The following is a 19,871-nucleotide window of genomic DNA, read 5'->3' as shown; positions in this document are numbered from 1 at the left end:
GATGCCTGGTTCTCTCCTGACACGAGCTCATCCTCTTTAGATCTGTCCATCTGTGTTGAAGAAAACTGCAGTATAAATCCAGGAAGAAAAAGGTGTTGATTTTATATACAAATGTTTTGTCTGGACAGCATTGTCTGTAGGTGATCCTTTTTTTGAATAAGATATGAAGCTAAAACAAGAGTAATGTAACCAATACACGTCGCTCAGCCTGAAATGAGCTGGGTTGAAATCGGAGGACCAGTGGTTTTGATCTTGGAAATCGCATGGTTGACTTGGCATGGGATGCCATTTCATAGATCATGTGGATTTGCAGATGGTTTTGTGTTTTTTGCCACTAAATCTGTACTTTTAATTTGAACTTCAGGTGGAGAAAACAGAGTACTGCTGCTGCTAGGCCGAAAAGAAATGATAAAAAGAGAGCTTTCAAGTTTAACTGGGAAGAGGACTCCATCTTCAGTGTTGGTAAAGAAAATAAAGGTGATGCTGCTGCCAGAGAAGACACAGTCAGCAGGTTGGCATTAATTATTTTACCAAATGAGTCCACAAAGACGGTGCTGGTAATTTGTGAATTTTGTCTGTAACCTAGCCTTTTAATGTTTGTTTTTCGTGTTCTTGAAATTAACGGCAGCCAATTTTCTAAATGTACTGAATGTAAAATGACTTTTGTAAGGGGATATTTTGAATTCACCATTTCAGTTCATTTTTTTTCTTGTGCTTCAGTTTTGTTTGCTACAATTTGTTTTTGCAATGGTGAAACACAATGTTTGGTTCTGCTAACACAGACACATATGAGAATACAGTAGTTATACAAGTCTATGGTTATGGCAGGGAAAGAACTCTGTACTAACAAGACGGTAAAGAAGGCAGATTAGTAAAAATGACAGTTTTGATTCTCCCAAAAACTCCTTTTAAACCTAGTGAAGAACTCTCTCAAACCAACAACATGTGTGAAAACTATATTTGTGTAGCTCAGTATTTGTTTGTTGGTAGAGGGATGGGACTGAAAATGTGCTCCAGACCGTCACTAAAATAGAATACCCCTAATATATGCCATTAAGTAGTCCCTCACGATCACAGGAAAAAACACTGAATTAGCCCAGCTTGCAGAATTTTCAGTGTAGCGAAAAACTGAAAAGTTGTGTTTCTTCAGTGTTGCCACTTCTGTTAAGTGTCACTAGAGCAGCACATAAACACGATATGTAGTAGTGCAGGATTCAGTGCAAGCATAAGTCTGAATTAATTTATTATGTTCAAGTACAATAATAAAATGTCTTTAAGTTAAATACAGTGATTAGCTGAACAAGATCATATGACTGCAGACATTAAGAATTCTCTTATGCAAGGCTAGGATGAATTGCCTCTGAAGATCAATCAATTTCGTGGATTTATTTTCTTTACTATCTCAATCTCAGTGTTTTGGCTGCAGTGAACATTCCTAGAAAGCCACAGACTGGACTCTGATTGGTTGCGTTGGATCTTAACAATAAATGGACAGTGTATGGCAAAAAAAACAGTGATTTTTAAATGTCAACTTTATTTACCTATGTGTGTGTATTAAAAAAAAAAAAAAGCAGTTACATTTTTTAGTTTTTCAAACTGCACGAAAAAAATTAAAACTTATATAAATATATATATAAAATTAAAAATATATATATGAAAAATGTACTCGGTAGTAATCTGTTTCAGCGGATTTGTAGGTTCTTAAGACTGAATAGGACCTGTTTTGCACTGGCTGAATGATGCTTTACATAAAACTTTTAAGTTTAAATGTTGTTGTTTTATATTTATAAGTGACACTCGGCCTATGGCCTGGTGCCTCACAACACCCAGGTGTGTGTAAGGTAACCCTATGTCTTCCCGCACACCCTGTTGTGGGTTACTGCGTACTTAATCAACTTACGTTTTCTTATTTATTAATACTCTAACACTTTTTTTCATTTAAAGTCACAGCTGCAGAAAACAAATTGATTTGCAGATTTAGGAAATTTAGCTTTACCACATCCTACACTTTGGCCTTGACTTGGTGGCCTTGGTTTATTCCACAAATTTATTGAACTGAAGGCTGTTTTGGCCTTGACCTTTTTGTTGCCAATTTAGAGCCTTGTGCAATATTTTTTAGGAGATTATGGCCCCATTCACACTTGTCCGATATTCTTTTTCCCCGTTATGGTTCGTTTGAGTTTGGAACGTTTGTCCTTAAGTGTGAAAGCTCCTAATGTTCTCGAATGAACTCCCGAGACCACATGAAAGAGGTGGTCTCTGCCCGTAGCATCTGTTCTGGGGACAGTTTGCTTATTTTTGCTTCAGTGTGAAAGAAAAACGTTCTCGGTTCAGTTGCCAACATCTGTTGCTAACAGAGTTTTGTTTTATTTGCTATTTATTAGCTATTAGCTGTTTTTTTGTGTTCGGAGTACAATTGCAGATGTGTAATTTGAAAGCTAAGTGTTCTCGGTACACTTGAAAAGATGGAATTGAAGTCAGTACATTTCCAAGTATACTTGGCACACATCTAGTGTGAAAGAGAAACGATCCGAGGAGGTTTCCACTGAAAAGCGCCGAGCACACTTGGTAAGTGTACCGTACTCGGTACACTTACAAGTGTTCCCAGTGTGAAAAGGGGGTAAATGCTGCAGAATCTTTATTCTCTCCATACCTCGCCCAACGTGTCCACACTGACCCTTCATAGAACCCTGTATATAAGTTCACTTTTTATTCAATGTGCTGTTGAAGTACTGATGCAAATAACATTTTAAAAAGTTTTTGCCCTGTTCTCTGTTTAGGCAGATTAAAGCGGGTACATCCTCTGCAAGGCTGCCAAGGAATGCAAAGCAGAGAGCTTTGTCAAGGATAAAACTGACCAGTACCGATGAATCTAATGATGTGGAGATAGGTGATTACCTGGACGATTCCATTGCCAGTTCTGGGAAAGAAAGTACAGTTGATGCCAGGGATCAAAGAGCCACAGTGAGCAGGTTGGTTTTGCTAATTTCTTAAAGAAGCCAGAAAGGTTGTCTCCTGCCTTTTTATGTCGGAACATCCTTAATGTAATAAAGGATAGGGTTTTGTCACAAATATGTAACAATCCCAATAGTCATAGGTAAAAAATAGACAAATTCATGAAATGGTCACAGAAAAAATTTGAACTTAAAGAAATATATTTATTATAGCACAGTATATTTGCTAAATAAACCTCTAATTAATGTGTTTAACAGGTTTTGTTTTGTTCTGTTTTTAAACAGTACCTTGTCTAACAACAGCAACAGGAATATGCACACCTTTTGATTTTAACATGCATTCCTTGTCCAATATAAAAAAAATCTGAATACTGATATTTAAAGTAAAATAAATTCTCTGGCTGTAAATTGAGAATTTTACAACAATGTCCTTTTCATTAATTGAAGGATGGTGCCTGTCTGACGGCTACCGTGTGGTACTTGATCGAAACTAGTGTTATGCATCCCAAGCCGAAGGTGAGGGCGCTAACGAAAGTCAAGGCCAACTATCATATGGTAGAGCCTTCATCCATAGATCACTGTCTATTAGAAAACAATTTTTCTTTTAAAAAGAAAAAAAAAACTTGTAATGATTCGTCGGGTACCCTTCCACTGAAGTTTTAGGAAAATATTCATAAAGGATCACTCGCATTATAGAAAATATTTGTCAGAGCAGCTTAAAGTTGATCTGAACAGTGCCAGATATCTGAATTTAGCATTATTACTGGACTGTCTGTGTCTCTATGTTGTTGGAAGATGCTGATGGGCTGTGATTAGCTGACTCGGCAGTTCCAGAATTGGTTACGTTCGTCGATGCAAAGTATTGATTGGCTCGTTTTCATGGATACTAAAATAAATGTTGGCCAATTGTGTCTCTTGTTTAGTATTTACTGTCCCATATATGTAAACTAAGCTTAAATACAGCAAGTCAATTTAAAAAAGCTGGTGTTTTCACTGATTGATTTGAAATTTGATTCACCGGTGATGCGGTGACATTGCAGCTGGCTTCTACTGTGTATTAATGCCCGCTATAGCTGGAAGCTGATTGGGTGATGATACTGAATCATTTTCTAATGTCTATTTAAACTAGTGATGGGGATATTTTGATATGCTGTCAATTGTTTGAAAATGTGCATATTGCGATATTGCGGGACTTGAACATTTCCTTCTCTTTGTGGGTTCAATCACCCCAGGCAACCCTCTGTGCACAGTCTCATGTACGTGATGTAAAGAAAACTGGTTCTGGGTCACACTGCCTAAGATGGTGTTATCTTTGTATGCCCCTCTTTGTTCCTTTATGCTTAACCTATGTTATCTCTTGAGCACATCAGTTCCTCTAGCAGTGTGCGATGGTGTTTATTCCAGCAGTCAGACGGTCGTCGTCAGTGCAGTGAAATGCAATTTTGCAGTCTCGCATTTGCCAGTTACTGTACCTCCTCTGATAATCTCCTTTTAAAACTAACAGAGTGTACAAACCTGCAAACACGTGTATCTTATATTGCATTAAAACTTCTTTCCATGTTATCCAATATCAATATTAAAATGAAAGACAACTATCCAATACAACTTTTTTCACATTTTGTTGTCGGTGCCTCAGTTTCATGCATTTGAGTGATGATTTCTTTCCGCTTACCTACACACCATACTCCACACTGTTAAGGGGAAAAAAAGTTTTTATTGAGAAAAAATATATATATATTAAAAATAAAAAACCGAAAGATCATAATTGGATAAGTCTCCACCCCCCCTGAATTAATACTTGGTGGAAGTACCTTTGGCAGCAATTACAGCTGTGAGTCTGTTGGGATAGTTCTCTACCAACTTTGCACACCTAGATTTGGCAATATTTGACCATTCTTCTTTACAAAACTGTTCAAGCTCTGTCAAGTTCCTTGGGAAGTGTTGATGGACAGCAATGTTCAAGTCATGCCACACATTTTCAATTGGGTTTAGGTCAGGACTCAGACTGGGCCACTCAGGGACATTTACTTTTTTGTTCCTTAGCCACTCCAGTGTAGATTTGGCTGTGTGCTTGTGTTATTGTCATGCTGAAAGGTGAACTTCCGTCCCAGTTTCAGGTTTCTTGCAGAGGGCAACAGGTTTCCTCAAGGACTTCTCTGTACTTTGCTCCATTCATTTTTCCTTCTATCGTGGCAAGTGCTCCAGTCCCTGCAGATGAGAAACATCCCCATAACATGATGCTGCCACTACCATGCTTCACAGTAGGGATGGTGTTCTTTGGGTGATACACTGTGTTGGGTTTGCGCCAAACATTTTTCATTTAGGCCAAAAAGTTCAGTTTTAATTTTGTCTGACCACTAAACGTTTTGCCACATGGCTACAGAATCTCCTGTTTTTTTTTGCATACTTCAAACATGATGCAAGGTGGGCTTTCTTGAGTAATGGCTTCCTTCTTGCCACCCTACCATACAGGCCAGATTTGTGGAGTGCTTGGGATATTGTTGTCGCATGCACACTTTGACCAGTTTTGGCCATAAAAGCTTGTAGCTCTTGCAAAGTTGCCATTGGCCTCTTGGTAGCCTGATCTAGGCAAGGTCTTGGTGGTGCCATACGCCTTCCACTTCTTAATAATCGTCTTGACCGTGCTCAAAGGAATATTGAAGGCCTTTTGAAATTTTTTTTTTATACCCATCCACTGATCTGTTCCTTTCAACAACTTTGTCCCAGAGTTCTTTTGAAAGCGCCTTGGTGCTCATGGTTGAGTCTTTGCTTTGAAATGCACTACCCAGCAGAGGGAACCTACAGGAACTGTTGAATTTATCCTGAAATCATGTGAATCACTACAATTTAACACAGGTGGAGGCCACTTAACTTAGTGTGTGATTTTGAAGGTAATTGGTTACACCTGAGCTAATTTAGGATTGCTATTACAAAGGGGGTGGACACTTATCCCAACCAAGCTATTTCAGTTTTTATTTTTAATACATTTCTAGAATTTTTTTTGCATTTTAATCCAAGGCTATAAGGCAAGAAAAGGTGAACATTTTGAAAGGGGGTGTAAACTTTTTATAGGCACTGTGTGTGTGTGTGTGTGTGTGTGTAGATAATATAGATAATAAAATAATATATATTAGAGAGAAAAAAGTACTTGGCATTAATCCATTTTTCCAGCGGATTTGTAGATTCTAAAGACTGTATAGGACCTGTTTTGTACTGGCTGAATGATGCTTTACGTAAAACTTTAAGTTTAAATGTTGTTGTTTTATATTTATAAGCGACACTCGGCCTAAGGCCTTGTGCCTCGCAACACCCAGGTGTGTGTAAGGTAACCCTATGTCTTTCCGCACACTGTTGTGGGTTACTGCGTACTTAATCAACTTACTTACTATTTATTAATACTCTTAACACTTTAATTTAGTCATTGCTGCAGAAAATAAATGTTGATTTGCAGATTTTAGGAAATTTAGCTTTACAATTAGACAACATCCTACACTTTGGCCTTGACTTTAGTTTAGGGGCCTTGGTGAAATCTCCAAATTTATTCAATTGAAGACTGTTTTGGCCTTGCCCTTTTTGTTGCCAATTTAGAGCCTTGTTCAATATTTCTTTAGGAGATTAAATGCTAGAAAATCTTTATTTCAGAAAGAAGACATCCACTTAGTAGTAAAAATAAGTTTATTGGTTGCAAAAGATATGCCTGATGGCACATGAACAATTGTCAAACAGTTATGCCCGACATGAACATGATACCCAACAGATACACAAGCCGAGATTAATGCAATATAGTGATTAACAATGGCTCGGGGCAGCGGGCAGGACAAGTGTCACTTGGGCCACCTTCCCCCTAGACAAGGCATGCTGCATGGTGGAGGCAGGGAGGAGGAGGACCAAACAAAGAAACTACATGTAGAGAGACCTATTTAACTGGTCAAACTGGTAACGTATGAGATTGATGGGTGGAGTCTCCTTTCGGAAAGAGGAGAAGTTTCCAATCTCCATAGCTCTCCCAGTGCGTCCACACTGACCCTTCATAGAACCCTGTATATAAGTTCACTTTTTATTCAATGTGCTGTTGAAGTACTGACGCAAATAACATTTTAAAAAGTTTTTGCCCTGTTCTCTTTAGGCAGAGTAAAGCAGGTACATCCTCTGCAAGGCTGCCAAGGAATGCAAAGCAGAGAGCTTTGTCAAGGATAAAACTGACCAGTGCCGATGAATCTAATGATGTGGAGATAGGTGATTACCTGGACAATTCCATTGCCAGTTCTGGGAAAGAAAGTACAGTTGATGCCAGGGATCAAAGAGCCACAGTGAGCAGGTTGGTTTTGCTAATTTCTTAAAGAAGCCAGAAAGGTTGTCTCCTGCCTTTTTATGTCGGAACATCCTTAATGTAATAAAGGATAGGGTTTTGTCACAAATATGTAACAATCCTAATAGTCACAGGTAAAAATAGACAATTTCATGGAATGGTCACAGATAAGATTTGAACTTAAAGAAATATATTTATTATAGTACAGTATTTGCTAAATAAACATCTAATTAATGTGTAACTTTTGTTTTTTTTAAACTGTACCTTGTCTAACAGGAATATGCTCACCTTTTGATTTTAACATAAATAAAAAATCTGAATACTGATATTTAATTTAAAGAATGCTCTGATTGTAAATTGAGAATTTTACAATAATATCCTTTTCATTAATTGAGGAATAGTGCCTGTTTGACGGCTACCGTGTGATACTTGACTGAGACTGGTGTTATGGATCCCAAGCTGAAGGCGAGGGTGCCAACGAAAGTCAAGGCCAACTAGCATATGGTAGAGCCTTCATTGATAGGGCCCTTTCTCTATTAGAAAACAATTTTTCTTTAAAAAAAATAAAATAAAAAAACCTTTAAAACCTACATTTATCTTGAACTTATAATGATTCGTCTGGTACCCTTTCACTGAAGTTTTAAAAAAATGTTCATAAAGGATCACCTGCATTATAGAACATAAACTACCCTTTTGGAAATATCACTCTCCATAAAGAGATGTACGGAAAGCTCGCAGACAAGCTTTCTATTGCTAATGCTTGTAAAATACTGATGGGAATTTCGAGTAATTTAGTACTCGCATTAAACATTTCTAATACCAGATATTATTCTATATATGCGCCACAAAAATTACCACGTCAACACTAGAACCGTCGCGGTTATACTTATACCTAAAACCTCTGCCGGCAGTCATTGACGGAACATTTTAAACATCAATATTAAAATGAGACAACTATCAGATACAACTCAGTTTTATTCAAGCACATCATATCAAATATCTGCACAGCTGAAACACTATTTTAAACTAACAATTAAACATAAAAGGGTTTATTTTCTAACTTGCCACATATAAAGCACTACTACTACAAAAAAAAATAACTTGTTAGCTCTTGCGTGTGCCATTAGATGCAGCACAATCCAGGTTGAGCTGCTGCAGCTTTGCAGTTTTCTGATCAAAATGTTTCTGCTGAAGCGCCATGGTTAGCTTCAAGATGAAGTATCACCTACTGATATTTTCCCTGGTGCATTCCTTGTACAAAAGGAAGGAACTGATGGCGGCCAAGTCCAGTAGAGAACAGGATTAGAGATGAAACAGTAGTAAATTTACATGATACGAATAGTTGAGAGCCCACTCTTTCACGATACACCGATTATCACGATAGTAGACATTGTTTTTCAATTACTTTTTTTAACTGAATAAAAAAAAAATAACAAGTTACATCTTTTTTTCTGTGGGATATGGTCTGCAACACAAGGAAGCTACAGACTTAAAAAAAATTCTAGCAAGAATGAAAAAACTTACTAGAAAAATAATCTTAATGAAATTGTCCTTATTACCAACATTAATAGTTGCAAAAAAAGATACCTTTTAAGTCTGTCAAAATGGGACTGCAAGCTTTTTTCCTCCTGCTTTATTTACATTTTATTTAACTGTACTTAAACAGTACAAAATATGAAGCATCTGTATTTCTTTCAATACATTTAAAGTACTTTCATTACACACACTGCTAACTATTCTCTTTTTTTTTTCAAATAAATAAATACTTTTGTACTGTACAACCTGTAAGTGTGGAATAGAGAGCAGTATGGGCATGATGTTCTTTATGCATATTCCTTTTTTGTCATTATTTAATTTAAGAAAACACATTTCAGTACTGTTATCAACATTACCCGAGGTAGCCTGTTTTTCTGGTGACATAACAGCCTATAACGTGTACATTTGAATGGACGTATTCAAATTATATACTGGCAATTGAGGGTGGAACGGAGGACAGTATGAAAAAAGTCTGTTAAAGTGACCTTGCTTGTTGACTGCTGACGTGACTCCACCAGGTGCTAAGTACGGAAGGGCCTGTTCCTGCTTTCGTTGTTGTGCTGTTGCCACATTCTGTGGATTGGATGTACATCCTATGGTACTGTATTTCCCTGTTGTGTATTTTTTGTAGTGAAAGTATACACCAATGCTGTCAGTTAAGCCTCAAAATAGTGATAGATTAATTGGGCACACAAAATATAATCGTTCTAGTAAATATCGAGGATTGCACAATATATTTTCAGTGCATTCCTCTTCCAGTGACGTTATTATTTTAATATCATTGCAGTTAAGTAAAAAGCTTGTGCACAACAATTGAATGCAAGGGGTAATTACGCCTTGGTAGCGTCAAGAGGGGAACCCCCCCCCCCAAAAAAAAAAAAAAAAAAACGCAGCATTTGCAACAAGCCTAGCAATTTTAACGTACTACAGGAGCGTTTGATTATCTTAATCTGCATGGTTTGCAGGTGTATTAGGCTGCATTCTGAAGCTAGTATGCCGTCTTTTTTAGGGACCAAATTTTGTACCCAGATATTTTCATGACATCTTTTTGTTTTTGATTTAAGTTGTGCTGTATTTTTAAGCAGTGTATGCTTAATAAGAATTGAATGAGCTTTGTTGTAGTTGGCATTGCGTAGGCTAATTTTATTTTCTTATTAAACTTGTCTATAAACACTTAATATTTCATTTTATGATGTGTACTTATTTAAGCTGATAATCATAATTACATTTTTTAATGCAATTCACTTTTTTAAATGAAAATGTAAATCTTGTGAATTTCAATGAAATGGCCACCCAAAGCAAGGAGATTTCAGTCTGAAGCCCAGGTCAGTTAAAAGTCTGAAATGTGTATAACACAGTGTTAGAACACTGGCCTAAGTATAAAAGTGTCTTTGTTAGATGTTCTCTGAGTTAACTAGCATGTTACCTAATTAACCTTTTGTCACCAATTATTGTTAGCAGGTGAAGGTCCATGATTACTATAAATATAGGTAGCATAGGCACAAGTTTGTCATTCGTGAATGTATGGGAACAGAAAATGGCAAAATACACTCAGTTAAGCATAGAACTGTAATTAATTTAAGAATTAAGTAATCTGTAATTACTTTAAGAAATGAAGGTCAATCTTTAAGACAAATCACAAGAACTTTGCAAGTGTCTGTAACTGCTGTGGCCAAGACCATCAAACGATTTGAAGAAATCTGTACTCATGAGGACCGAACAATGTCAGGCAGGCCAAGGGTGACCTCAGAATCAGAGAACAAGTTCATTCGAGTCACAGGTATTTGTAAGACAGAGGGTGAGCGCATGTGTTCTGCATGTGTGGTTCCCACTGTCAACGATGGAGGAGGCAGTGTCATGGTCTGGGATTGCTTTGCTGGTGACAGAGTTGGTGATCTTTACCAAATCCATGGCAAGCTCAACCACCATGGCTAGCATAGCATACTTCAGAGGCATGCCATTCCATCAGGATTACGGCTAGTTGGGCAATCCTTCATTCTTCAGCAAGATAGTGACCCGAAACGCACCTCAAAGTTGTGCAAGAACTATCTGGCGAAGGAGGAAAGTGAAGGACAACTCAATCTAGTGACCTGGCCTGCCCAGTCTCCAGACCTCAATCCCATAGAAGTTGTATGGGACGAACTGGACAGAAGAGTCAAAGCAAAGCTACCCGCAAGTGTCCTACATCTCTGGGAATTGCTGCAGAAGAACTGGGAAGACATGTCGGGTGATTTCCTGCTGAAACTTGCTAACCGAATGCCTCATGTTTTGTGAGGCTGTTATTAATGCGAAGGGTGGCTATTCTGAGGAATCCAAGATAGAGACAATTTTCAGTACTCATGTTTTGTATATTGTAACGTGTTTATTTTCAAGTATTTACAGAAACGTATACGATGTAAAATATTGTCAATTATGGAAAAAAAAAAACTAGTTTCCAGCAAGTGTACTCAAACTTTTGACTGGTGTGTGTGTGTGTATATATATATATATATATATATATATATATATATATGTGTGTGAAATATATAAAAATTATAATATCCTAATATATATATATTTTTGAAAACCTATATATACCGTTAAAATTGTTGGTTTTTTTTTTTATAGACAGTCTATCACACAACAAAAAACCGACGAATAGACTGCCCCAATCGGATTATTTTTTTTTTTTTTTTTTTATCTATACAAGATATGTTCTATTGCAAGACATGTCACTAAAGAGTTGCTCTAATCCGAGAGTCCAGTAGGGCGATTTTGTGCAAATCTCCCTAAGTTACTAGTTTTACCCCATGACATGAATTAAGATGAAAAACTGTAAACTTGTTAAGTAACGATAATACAACAAATCTCATCATGATCATCACTATTTATACATAATTTTATATGTGATTAGTTTTGTTTCTGATTTTAAAGAAAATCATAGAAACACGATCACTACTATTATTAATTTTAGCTAATGGCTTTATCTAAGGTGACTTCTTTAACTTACTTCAACAGCTGCTATTGTTCATTTTGGTTTGTCCTTTTACTGTAATGAATAAAAGGCTTTGGACCCAAACAGGGTTGTTATAGCGAGGGTGTACTGTATTAAGTATTTGACTTATATGCTTAATATACAACACTTGCACATTTTAATACGTAATGTGTGGACATTTGTTAATTCATTTTTGTTATTTTTCACCTCCCATAGTGTTCAACATTTAACAGAGGGTATAAAGAAGTTTGAATCAAATCAAATATCATCCCTTACAAAAAAGTAATATACCGCAAGTATACTTATGCCAAAATTGTCTGTTTTTAGTATACTATTGGTACCATTATACTATTCTATTTTGGCACAAGTGTATTTGCAGTATATCACTTGGTGTATTCTTTTTGTAAATAATGAAACATAGTTCTCAAATATTGGACATCTTACTTCTCTTTTGCATACCTGCATTGTCTCTTGCGAGATGTGGACCTCCAGATTCTGACAAATACTTTTAGAAAACCAGGAGCTACTTCTGCTCTGGATCAAAAAGCTTAATGCTCTGCGGCTGCCGACCAATGTGAATAACTGTCAAAAAACTAGTAGAAACTAGCTAAAACACAAATCTGGGGAAAAAAATGGATGTCTGGAAAAAGTCTAGAATGTTGATGTGTGAACCCTGATATACTGTACCTATATTGATTATAGTGTACTTTGTACAAATCACAGTCAATAGGTCAATTATGGGCAACTTGACATTTTCTTTGGATAATCAAATGTCTACAATGGACTGCCTGAAGGGCAAGTACCATTACCAAAATTTTGCAAGCCCTGCAATTATATATTATATATATATATGCGATATATATATATATATATATATATATATATATATATATTTATTATTTTTTTTTTTTTTTAAAGTGTGTCACAAAGTGGTTATCCCAGTGCTCCCCTTTTATAACGCTGTAGTCAGACTGTGCTATTTGTGTGAGGGACATCAAGTTTTACCATTATGCTTTGCCTGTCTGAAAAGTACTTTTCTTTTGTCACATTCTGTTGCACGCAAATTTCTAGGGAGTCACGCAAAGTCCTGAAAAGTCTAAGCTGCAGAAGTCTCGCACATACAAATGCAAAAATTAAAAAAAAAAAAAAAAAAAAAAAAAAAAAAAAAATGCGGGACTCTAATCCTCAAAGAGAAAATATACAGAATACACAATTCATAAATACTCAGTCACACCGTAACAAACGTATTTAAATTAATGTAACAATACTATTACATTGCCTTTGTCTACAGTAGGAGCCCAGTAAAGTTTGACCATCAACTCTAAGAAGAATATTTAACATAATAAAATTACAAAAACCTATAAACTATTTTGTATGTAGCAGTTTAGCAATTTCATTTCTTTAAAAGCTACATAATCGGGTGGTTGGCAGTAGGTTTGTAAAGCAATACAGGATCAAAATTAGATCTTAAACTGATCGGGATTAGGACAGAAAAGAGGTGTATGAAAAATCAAGTAGCCATTATAACTGTTGGTATAGCCTGTTCTTCATATGCGGTGTTCTACATGTCATGGTACTGAATAAAGAATTTAATTTTGCCACTTTTTTATAGTTCTATGTAAGTATTCATATTTATTTGTTTACTAACCACTTCAACTTTGCCCTGCTGCCAACTTGAAAGACATTCTGCTTGCTTCCTATTGTTAAAGCTGCGTGGAAACAAATGGCAAAATTCGCGGGTTTTCTGAAAGCTGTGACCACTGTGATGATGTATTCTTGGTAATAATAAATGCCACTTAAAATGCATGCAGGAATAAAGTAAATACAGTAAATTTACTAGTTCTTGTCATTTTTGGGCAGAATAAATGGGTTCAATCAGGTTTTTTTTTTGTTGTTTTAACAATTGTATTGTCTTTTAAAGGTCTGCTGCATCAACGTTTGTCCGTCCAATCCTGCTCGAGACTTTTGTCACAGACCACAGAAATTGTGCCAAAGAGAATGCGGGGGTCATAAAAACAAGACCAGTGAAATGCCGGAGCGTAAGATTATAAATTTAATATTTAACAGCAAAAGCACCAAAGAAATAAATTACTTAGCAGTCTTTGTAGTTTAGCTGCAAACTAGAAAAAGTCAACTTCATTTCTTATTATAGGGGAAGTAACAGCAGTTATAGTTTGTTTACTATGCCCTGATTCGTGAGAGACTTCTAAGATCTAAATGCATTTGCTTATATTCTGTGTCTTTATTTTACTTTTTAGGTCTGTCTTTCACGTAACACTTTAAATTCCTCTGAAGATTTTCAGAAAACCCCTGTTCTTTCATCTGAATTCATTGCAAAGAGGACGCACACAAGATGCAAACAACAGTCACTATTGCGGAATACAAGTTCAGAGATGTCCTGCCTTTTTTCAAACTGCAAAAAGAAAAAACCTCTTATAACAGCAGGCTCTTTCAATAGTACAATTGACAGCATGTTGAAAGCAACGTCTTACAAACTGGCACTTCTGCCCAGCGTACCCTCTGCCATTTGCCAGCCCTGTTACAAACCCAACAAACCATCCTTAAGTGAGATCCCCTTTAGCAATGATGAAACGGAGGAAGTTTGCAAAACCAATATGGAGGAAGGCAGGGTTGTCCTTTTTTCGGAGGGGAGTGAATTGAGAGACCTGTCAGGAAGTGGTTCTGAATTAAATTGCATCAAATATGCCTCTGTTGGAAATGTGATGCCCAGTTTGGAAATTATGAAGCACAATATTGAAAATCATGAGGTTTCACAGACTTATGAGGCTTCTGTAATTTCTCACCCAAACAGGACAAACAAGGAAGTGCTCATCCCAAGAAGTCTTTCAGATCAGTCCAGTAGTCTGAACAATTCTCTTGTTTTTGTGCCAAAACAGAGTCATATACAGTTACTCATTGCACAGGTAGATAAGGTATGGAGTGCCTGTCAGCCTGTAGTCCTGCTGAAACATGTAGACATACCTAAGCATTTGGTGAAGCATAATTTGCAAAGTAATCTGGAGAAGCCTGAATGCCATAAACTCCAGACAGAGAACTCTGTTTTACTAGTTGAATGTGACATGCAGACCACCGCAGAAAAACATTCAAGTAACTATGCTTATTCTCACCTGGACAGCTATGATGTTTCAGCAGGTCATGCCAGCCCTGCTGCTAGTGACCAGACACAGGAAGTGCAAGAAAAACATTGTAGCAGGTTGAACATGGACTCTGTCGTGTGCAGAAACTTGTCTGCACAGCCTTGTCTTGAGCAGAATGACTGTAAAATGTCAGATAACACCAATTCCTCAGACATCTCTGAATCGAGAAGTGGACAGACTGTTTCATCAGAGGCAGGTGATGTTAAAGTTCAAGAAGAAAGACCCAACTTGGATGTTACAGTACAGTATGTTAAAAATACTGTGTCCTTTGGTGGTGAGGATATTGTTGCAGTTGCACAGCAAAACATAACTCAAGAAAGGATCTTGAACAAAGCCCCTAAAAGAAGCTCCCGTGTCTTGAGCATCACAGTGGACAATTCTCCTACTTTTGTATCATCTGAGAAGAATAAACCGCTCATAGAAAGATGTATTGTCTCACAGCCTGAAGTTTTACTTCAACATGCAAAGTTGCCAATTGATCTTTACAAGCTTGGAGGTTTAAACCGTGGTCAGAGTTTTAACTTTAAACAAGAGCTTGCGTACTGCAGTCTTCAGATTGAGAAGAATGTTTTAACTGAGCCATGTAACTTACCAGACACAACTCGAAATCATTCTAGTAAAAACTCACTTCTTAATAAAGATACTGCTGTTCATACCAGCTCTGTTGCTGATATTATACTACCAGAGTTAGCCCAGACAAAGGAACTTGAAATAGGAGGTAGAAGCAGGTTTAATGTGGATTTGACCTTGTGCAGAAGGTTGTCTGCACAGCACCCTATTGGATTGCTTAGTGGCTCTAAAAAGAATAAAATTGATGCAGCTGAGGCTGCAAAAACAGAGAGCACAATCTCTGACTCCTGTGAATCCCGAAATAACCATGCTGTCTCTCTAGCCAAAAAGAAAGTCTCAGGGAGAGTTAGGACCCAAGGAATACTGAAGGAAAAACCAGGAACTGGGCAAGAAGCCTGCATCAGTGACTTTAGCACTAACAGATGGACCAAAAATAGAAACGTACAAAAAGAGAAACTTGAGAAGCACTCTGCAAATCAGTTCTTGGTAGCTGGAAATGCAGATAACTCACTGGTTGATTTCAGTTGTAGGTCTCTTCATACCCCAAAATGGTCAATGGTAAGCAAAATGATTCATGCATGCTGAAGTCGTGCTGATTTTACAAATTGACACAATAGAAAAAAATGTTTTTATTTATTTATTTATTTATTTATTTTTAAACCCATAGGATAACATGGGCAGTTTGTCTGATGCCAATGACCAGATGCCACCTGTGACTCCTTTGAGGAAAGAGTGTTTCCAAATGTCCTCATTTTTGCAAAATATTAGCCCACAAACTCTTAACACCCGTTACTGGTCAAGACTCAAAGCATCACTTTCTGTTCACAAGAAGTTGAAAGGTATTTCATATGGATTGATAAGTGATAAGTTCAGTATTGACAGACAGTTTAGGAAAAGAGCAGTACCAAAAAAGGAAATAGAAATAAATCAATAATGATGTCTGTGAGCATTTTAGTAAGTGTAGTCATTTGTTTGAACATTACTATTTTGTAGTTCAGTATTTATGCATGACACAATCCATAGGTGCAAGCTAACCCTTTATTGCAAAATGCTTTCTTTTAGCATTATTTACATTTAACAGCCAGAAACCAGAAGTCAGAAAGTAATAGTGCACTTTGTTTTATAACAATAACACCCGTCCTGGGTGATTTGATTTAAAAACGGACTGATACAATTACTGTGGTGAAGTGCTGCTGAATCAGTGTTATTTGAGAATTAAAGCTTTGTTCCCTGCAGTGTAAAGGGTTGACCACTAGATGTCATGAGTTCCCACATGTATACACAGGGACCACACAAAGTATTGTTTTCTTGGTGCTCCAAACGAATGCTAGGTTTATTTTGTTTGATTGTTTTATGAATGGTTGTTTCCACACTGCACTGTAAGAAATAATACCAACACTGGTTTTAAACTGTAAATCAAGACTCCAGTCTGATCATTTTACACTGTCCTCGGCCACATCGCATTACAATTAGCAAAAGCGCCTCAGTGCGTCAGCAGTTTAAATACAGTGTACAAAGGTCAATGGTGCTCAGTCACTGTGGACAATACATCAAAACAAGTCATTGTGGGTAAGCAATGGTTATGTTTACTCAAGGCTGCAGAATCCTGTTTACTACAGTTTAGCTGAAGTGATGGTCTTGTGAGGGTGCCTAGTTTAACTGCAGTGCAGTGTTGTGTAATGGCCTTTGAATTAAAATGACATTGCAGTACAGCATTTTACTGTCAGGACTACCAGTGCATTTAAGAATCTGTGGCTTATTTTTTGTTGCGATGCAAATTTCAGTTTTTCATTAAGCAGAGATACAGTACAAAGCTCTGCAATCCGCCCTCCTCCTTACCGTGCTGCTCCACAATCCCACTCAGTCTACATGCATAACACAGTAACACTGCTGTACTCCGTATGCATTCAATGAATGTTTATTCACTTTATTGAAACTAATTTTCACTAACAACACAAACATACCTGCACAATGCAGTGGCGCAGTCACAGTTTCATTACAAACAATGCAGTGTTTCCTGCATCATTGCACTATCCACGCTGCGTACATGCCTAATCACGCGAGGTGTGATCAGATTTTAAAAAATAAACCTATTGGCTATACACGTCATTGCACTTGATCAAGTACTGTATTACATGTAGTCAGTTTGCTCCGAAATGATTCTTACAAGCGGATTATTTTACATTGGTTAATATAGGAATGCTTTTGTCCCAGTGGTTTTACTTACTATATGTGGTTTTGATATATATATAATATATATATATATATATATATATATATATATATATATATATATATATATATATATAATTTTTTTTTTTCCCCCCAGTTATTTTAACACCAGATAAATTGAACCTTTCCAATGTAGCTGTTTGCAAAAAGGATCTAGGAAATGTAACTCCGCGTTCAAACAAATCTCAGCGGCTACTTTCTGGTGCAGAAGGCTCAGTCCTGGTAAGTTTGGGAAGGTGGGGTCTATCTATTTTCAGGCATTTGCCAGGTAGGTTGAAAGCTGAAATGATGTTGACCTTTTATAATAAAATGCTTCGTCTGTTTGTGACATTCCTCTGTTCAAAGTCTGAACTAACATAGCTTAAATCCTCATGTTTTAGAGTTTCTCGGATACCTGGGATGCAGAGAAGCTGTATCAGGAATGCCAGCAGGATGGTCCTTTATCTTTTGAAGAATGTATACCCCTCCACAAAATGCAATCATGTAAAAAGATTGGTGAAGGAGCCTTTGGAGAAGTGTTTTGCATGACAGACAACGACGATGAGTTTGTAGCTTTAAAGGTAAATGTTTTGAAACTAAAGACCGCTACACACCGGATGCAATGCCAGTTTTTTTCATTAGGTGGCAAGATAATTCCGCAGCAACATGCCTATGTACGCCTATGGCAATAAGTCATACATACCAGGCTTATCCAGTTCCTTTGAAATTTGCCTCCCATATATTATCTTTCATCTCGGTTTCAAACTTGTGGTGATCTTTGTCATTAAACTCTGGGTATTTTTCAAGGCAGGTATTTTCTTCCTCCTGTCATTTTGGAAACAGATTCACCCTGGTGGACACTGCATTGAAGCGGTCTCAGATTTGGTCAATTCCCTAATGGGATTCAAGCCTATATTTTGCATCGTCTGTGGTATGAAAGATACTGGTTTTGCATTAACCCTTGGTAATAATGGTTAACGGACAAGGCAAGGCAACGCAGCTAGCATTTGGAAGTGTAACACTACCATTTCCATTTATCTTCAGATCATTCCTGTTGAGGGGGAGCTGATGGGGAAAGGGGAAATGCAGAAGAAATTTGGTGAAATTCTCAATGAAGTAATTGTATCGAAGTACGTTTTTTAAAATTGGTTTTGAGCCTTGCAAAAAATTAGTAATTGTAAAAAATGTTGTATTTGTTTGGGAGGAAGAACAGTATTGACAAATGGCATAAACCCTTCATACTACATATTCTTCAAGAAATTGAGAGGCTTGTAGTGAAAACATTCATAAAGTTTAACTTGAAACATGTATGCATGTGTTACAGTGCCTATAGAAAGTCTACACCCCCTTGAACTTTTTTCACATTTTGTTCAGTGCCTCAATTTCATGCATTTAAATGAGGATTTTGTTCCACTTATCTACACACCATATTCCACACTGTTAAGGGGGAAAAGTTTTTATTGAGAAAAATTATATATTAAAATACAAAACTGAAATATCATAATTGGATAAGTCTCCACCCTCCTGAGTTAATACTTGGTGGAAGCACCTTTTGGCAGCAATTACAGCTGCAAGTCTGTTGGCAATATTTGACCACTCTTCTTTACAAAACTGTTCAAGCTCTGTCAAGTTCCTTGGGGAGTGTTGATGGACAGCAATCTTCAAGTCAGCCATAAAGTTTCGATTGGATTTAGGTCAGGGCTCTGACTGGGCCACTCAAGGACATTTACCTTTTTGTTGCTTAGCCACTCCAGTGTAGCTTTGGGTCGTTGTCATGCTGAAAGGTGAACTCCCGTCCCAGTTTCAGGTTTCTTGCAGAGGGCAGCAAGTTTTCCTCAAGGACTTTTCTGTACGTTGCTCCATTCATTTTCCCTTCTATCCTGGCAAGTGCCCCAGTCCCTGTCGATGAGAAAGATCCCCATAACGTGATGCTGCCACCACCATGCTTCACAGTAGGGATGGTGTTCTTTGGGTGGTGCGTTGTTTTGGGTTTGCGCCAAACACAACGCTTTGCATGTAGGCCAGAAAGTTCCATTTTAGTTTCATCAGACCACAAAATTTTGCCACATGACTACAGAATCTCCTGAGTGTGTTTTTGCATCTTCAAATGGGATTCAAGGTGGGCTTTCTTGAGTAATGGCTTCCTTCTTGCCACCCTA

General features: G+C 37.2%; 1 protein-coding gene across 1 annotated transcript in view; it reads left to right on the top strand.

Annotated features, from left to right (window-relative positions):
• The first annotated feature begins 1,804 nt into the window (after nt 1-1,804).
• Nucleotides 1,805-19,871, top strand: part of LOC121327584 — a 25,450-nt gene continuing 7,383 nt past the window's right edge. Inside the window, exons 1-9 of the mRNA XM_041271724.1 lie at nt 1,805-1,830; nt 2,781-2,972; nt 7,081-7,272; nt 13,695-13,812; nt 14,032-16,059; nt 16,169-16,340; nt 17,831-17,955; nt 18,114-18,293; nt 18,757-18,842. Coding sequence (XP_041127658.1) covers nt 1,805-1,830; nt 2,781-2,972; nt 7,081-7,272; nt 13,695-13,812; nt 14,032-16,059; nt 16,169-16,340; nt 17,831-17,955; nt 18,114-18,293; nt 18,757-18,842 — 3,119 coding nt within the window. The remainder of the gene's footprint in view (nt 1,831-2,780; nt 2,973-7,080; nt 7,273-13,694; nt 13,813-14,031; nt 16,060-16,168; nt 16,341-17,830; nt 17,956-18,113; nt 18,294-18,756; nt 18,843-19,871) is intronic.

The sequence above is a fragment of the Polyodon spathula genome, chromosome 1 (assembly GCF_017654505.1).
Source record: "Polyodon spathula isolate WHYD16114869_AA chromosome 1, ASM1765450v1, whole genome shotgun sequence".
Classification (NCBI taxonomy): Eukaryota; Metazoa; Chordata; class Actinopteri; order Acipenseriformes; family Polyodontidae; genus Polyodon; species Polyodon spathula.
Note: the sequence above shows the minus strand (reverse complement) of the source record. Positions and strands in the feature narration are given on the sequence as shown.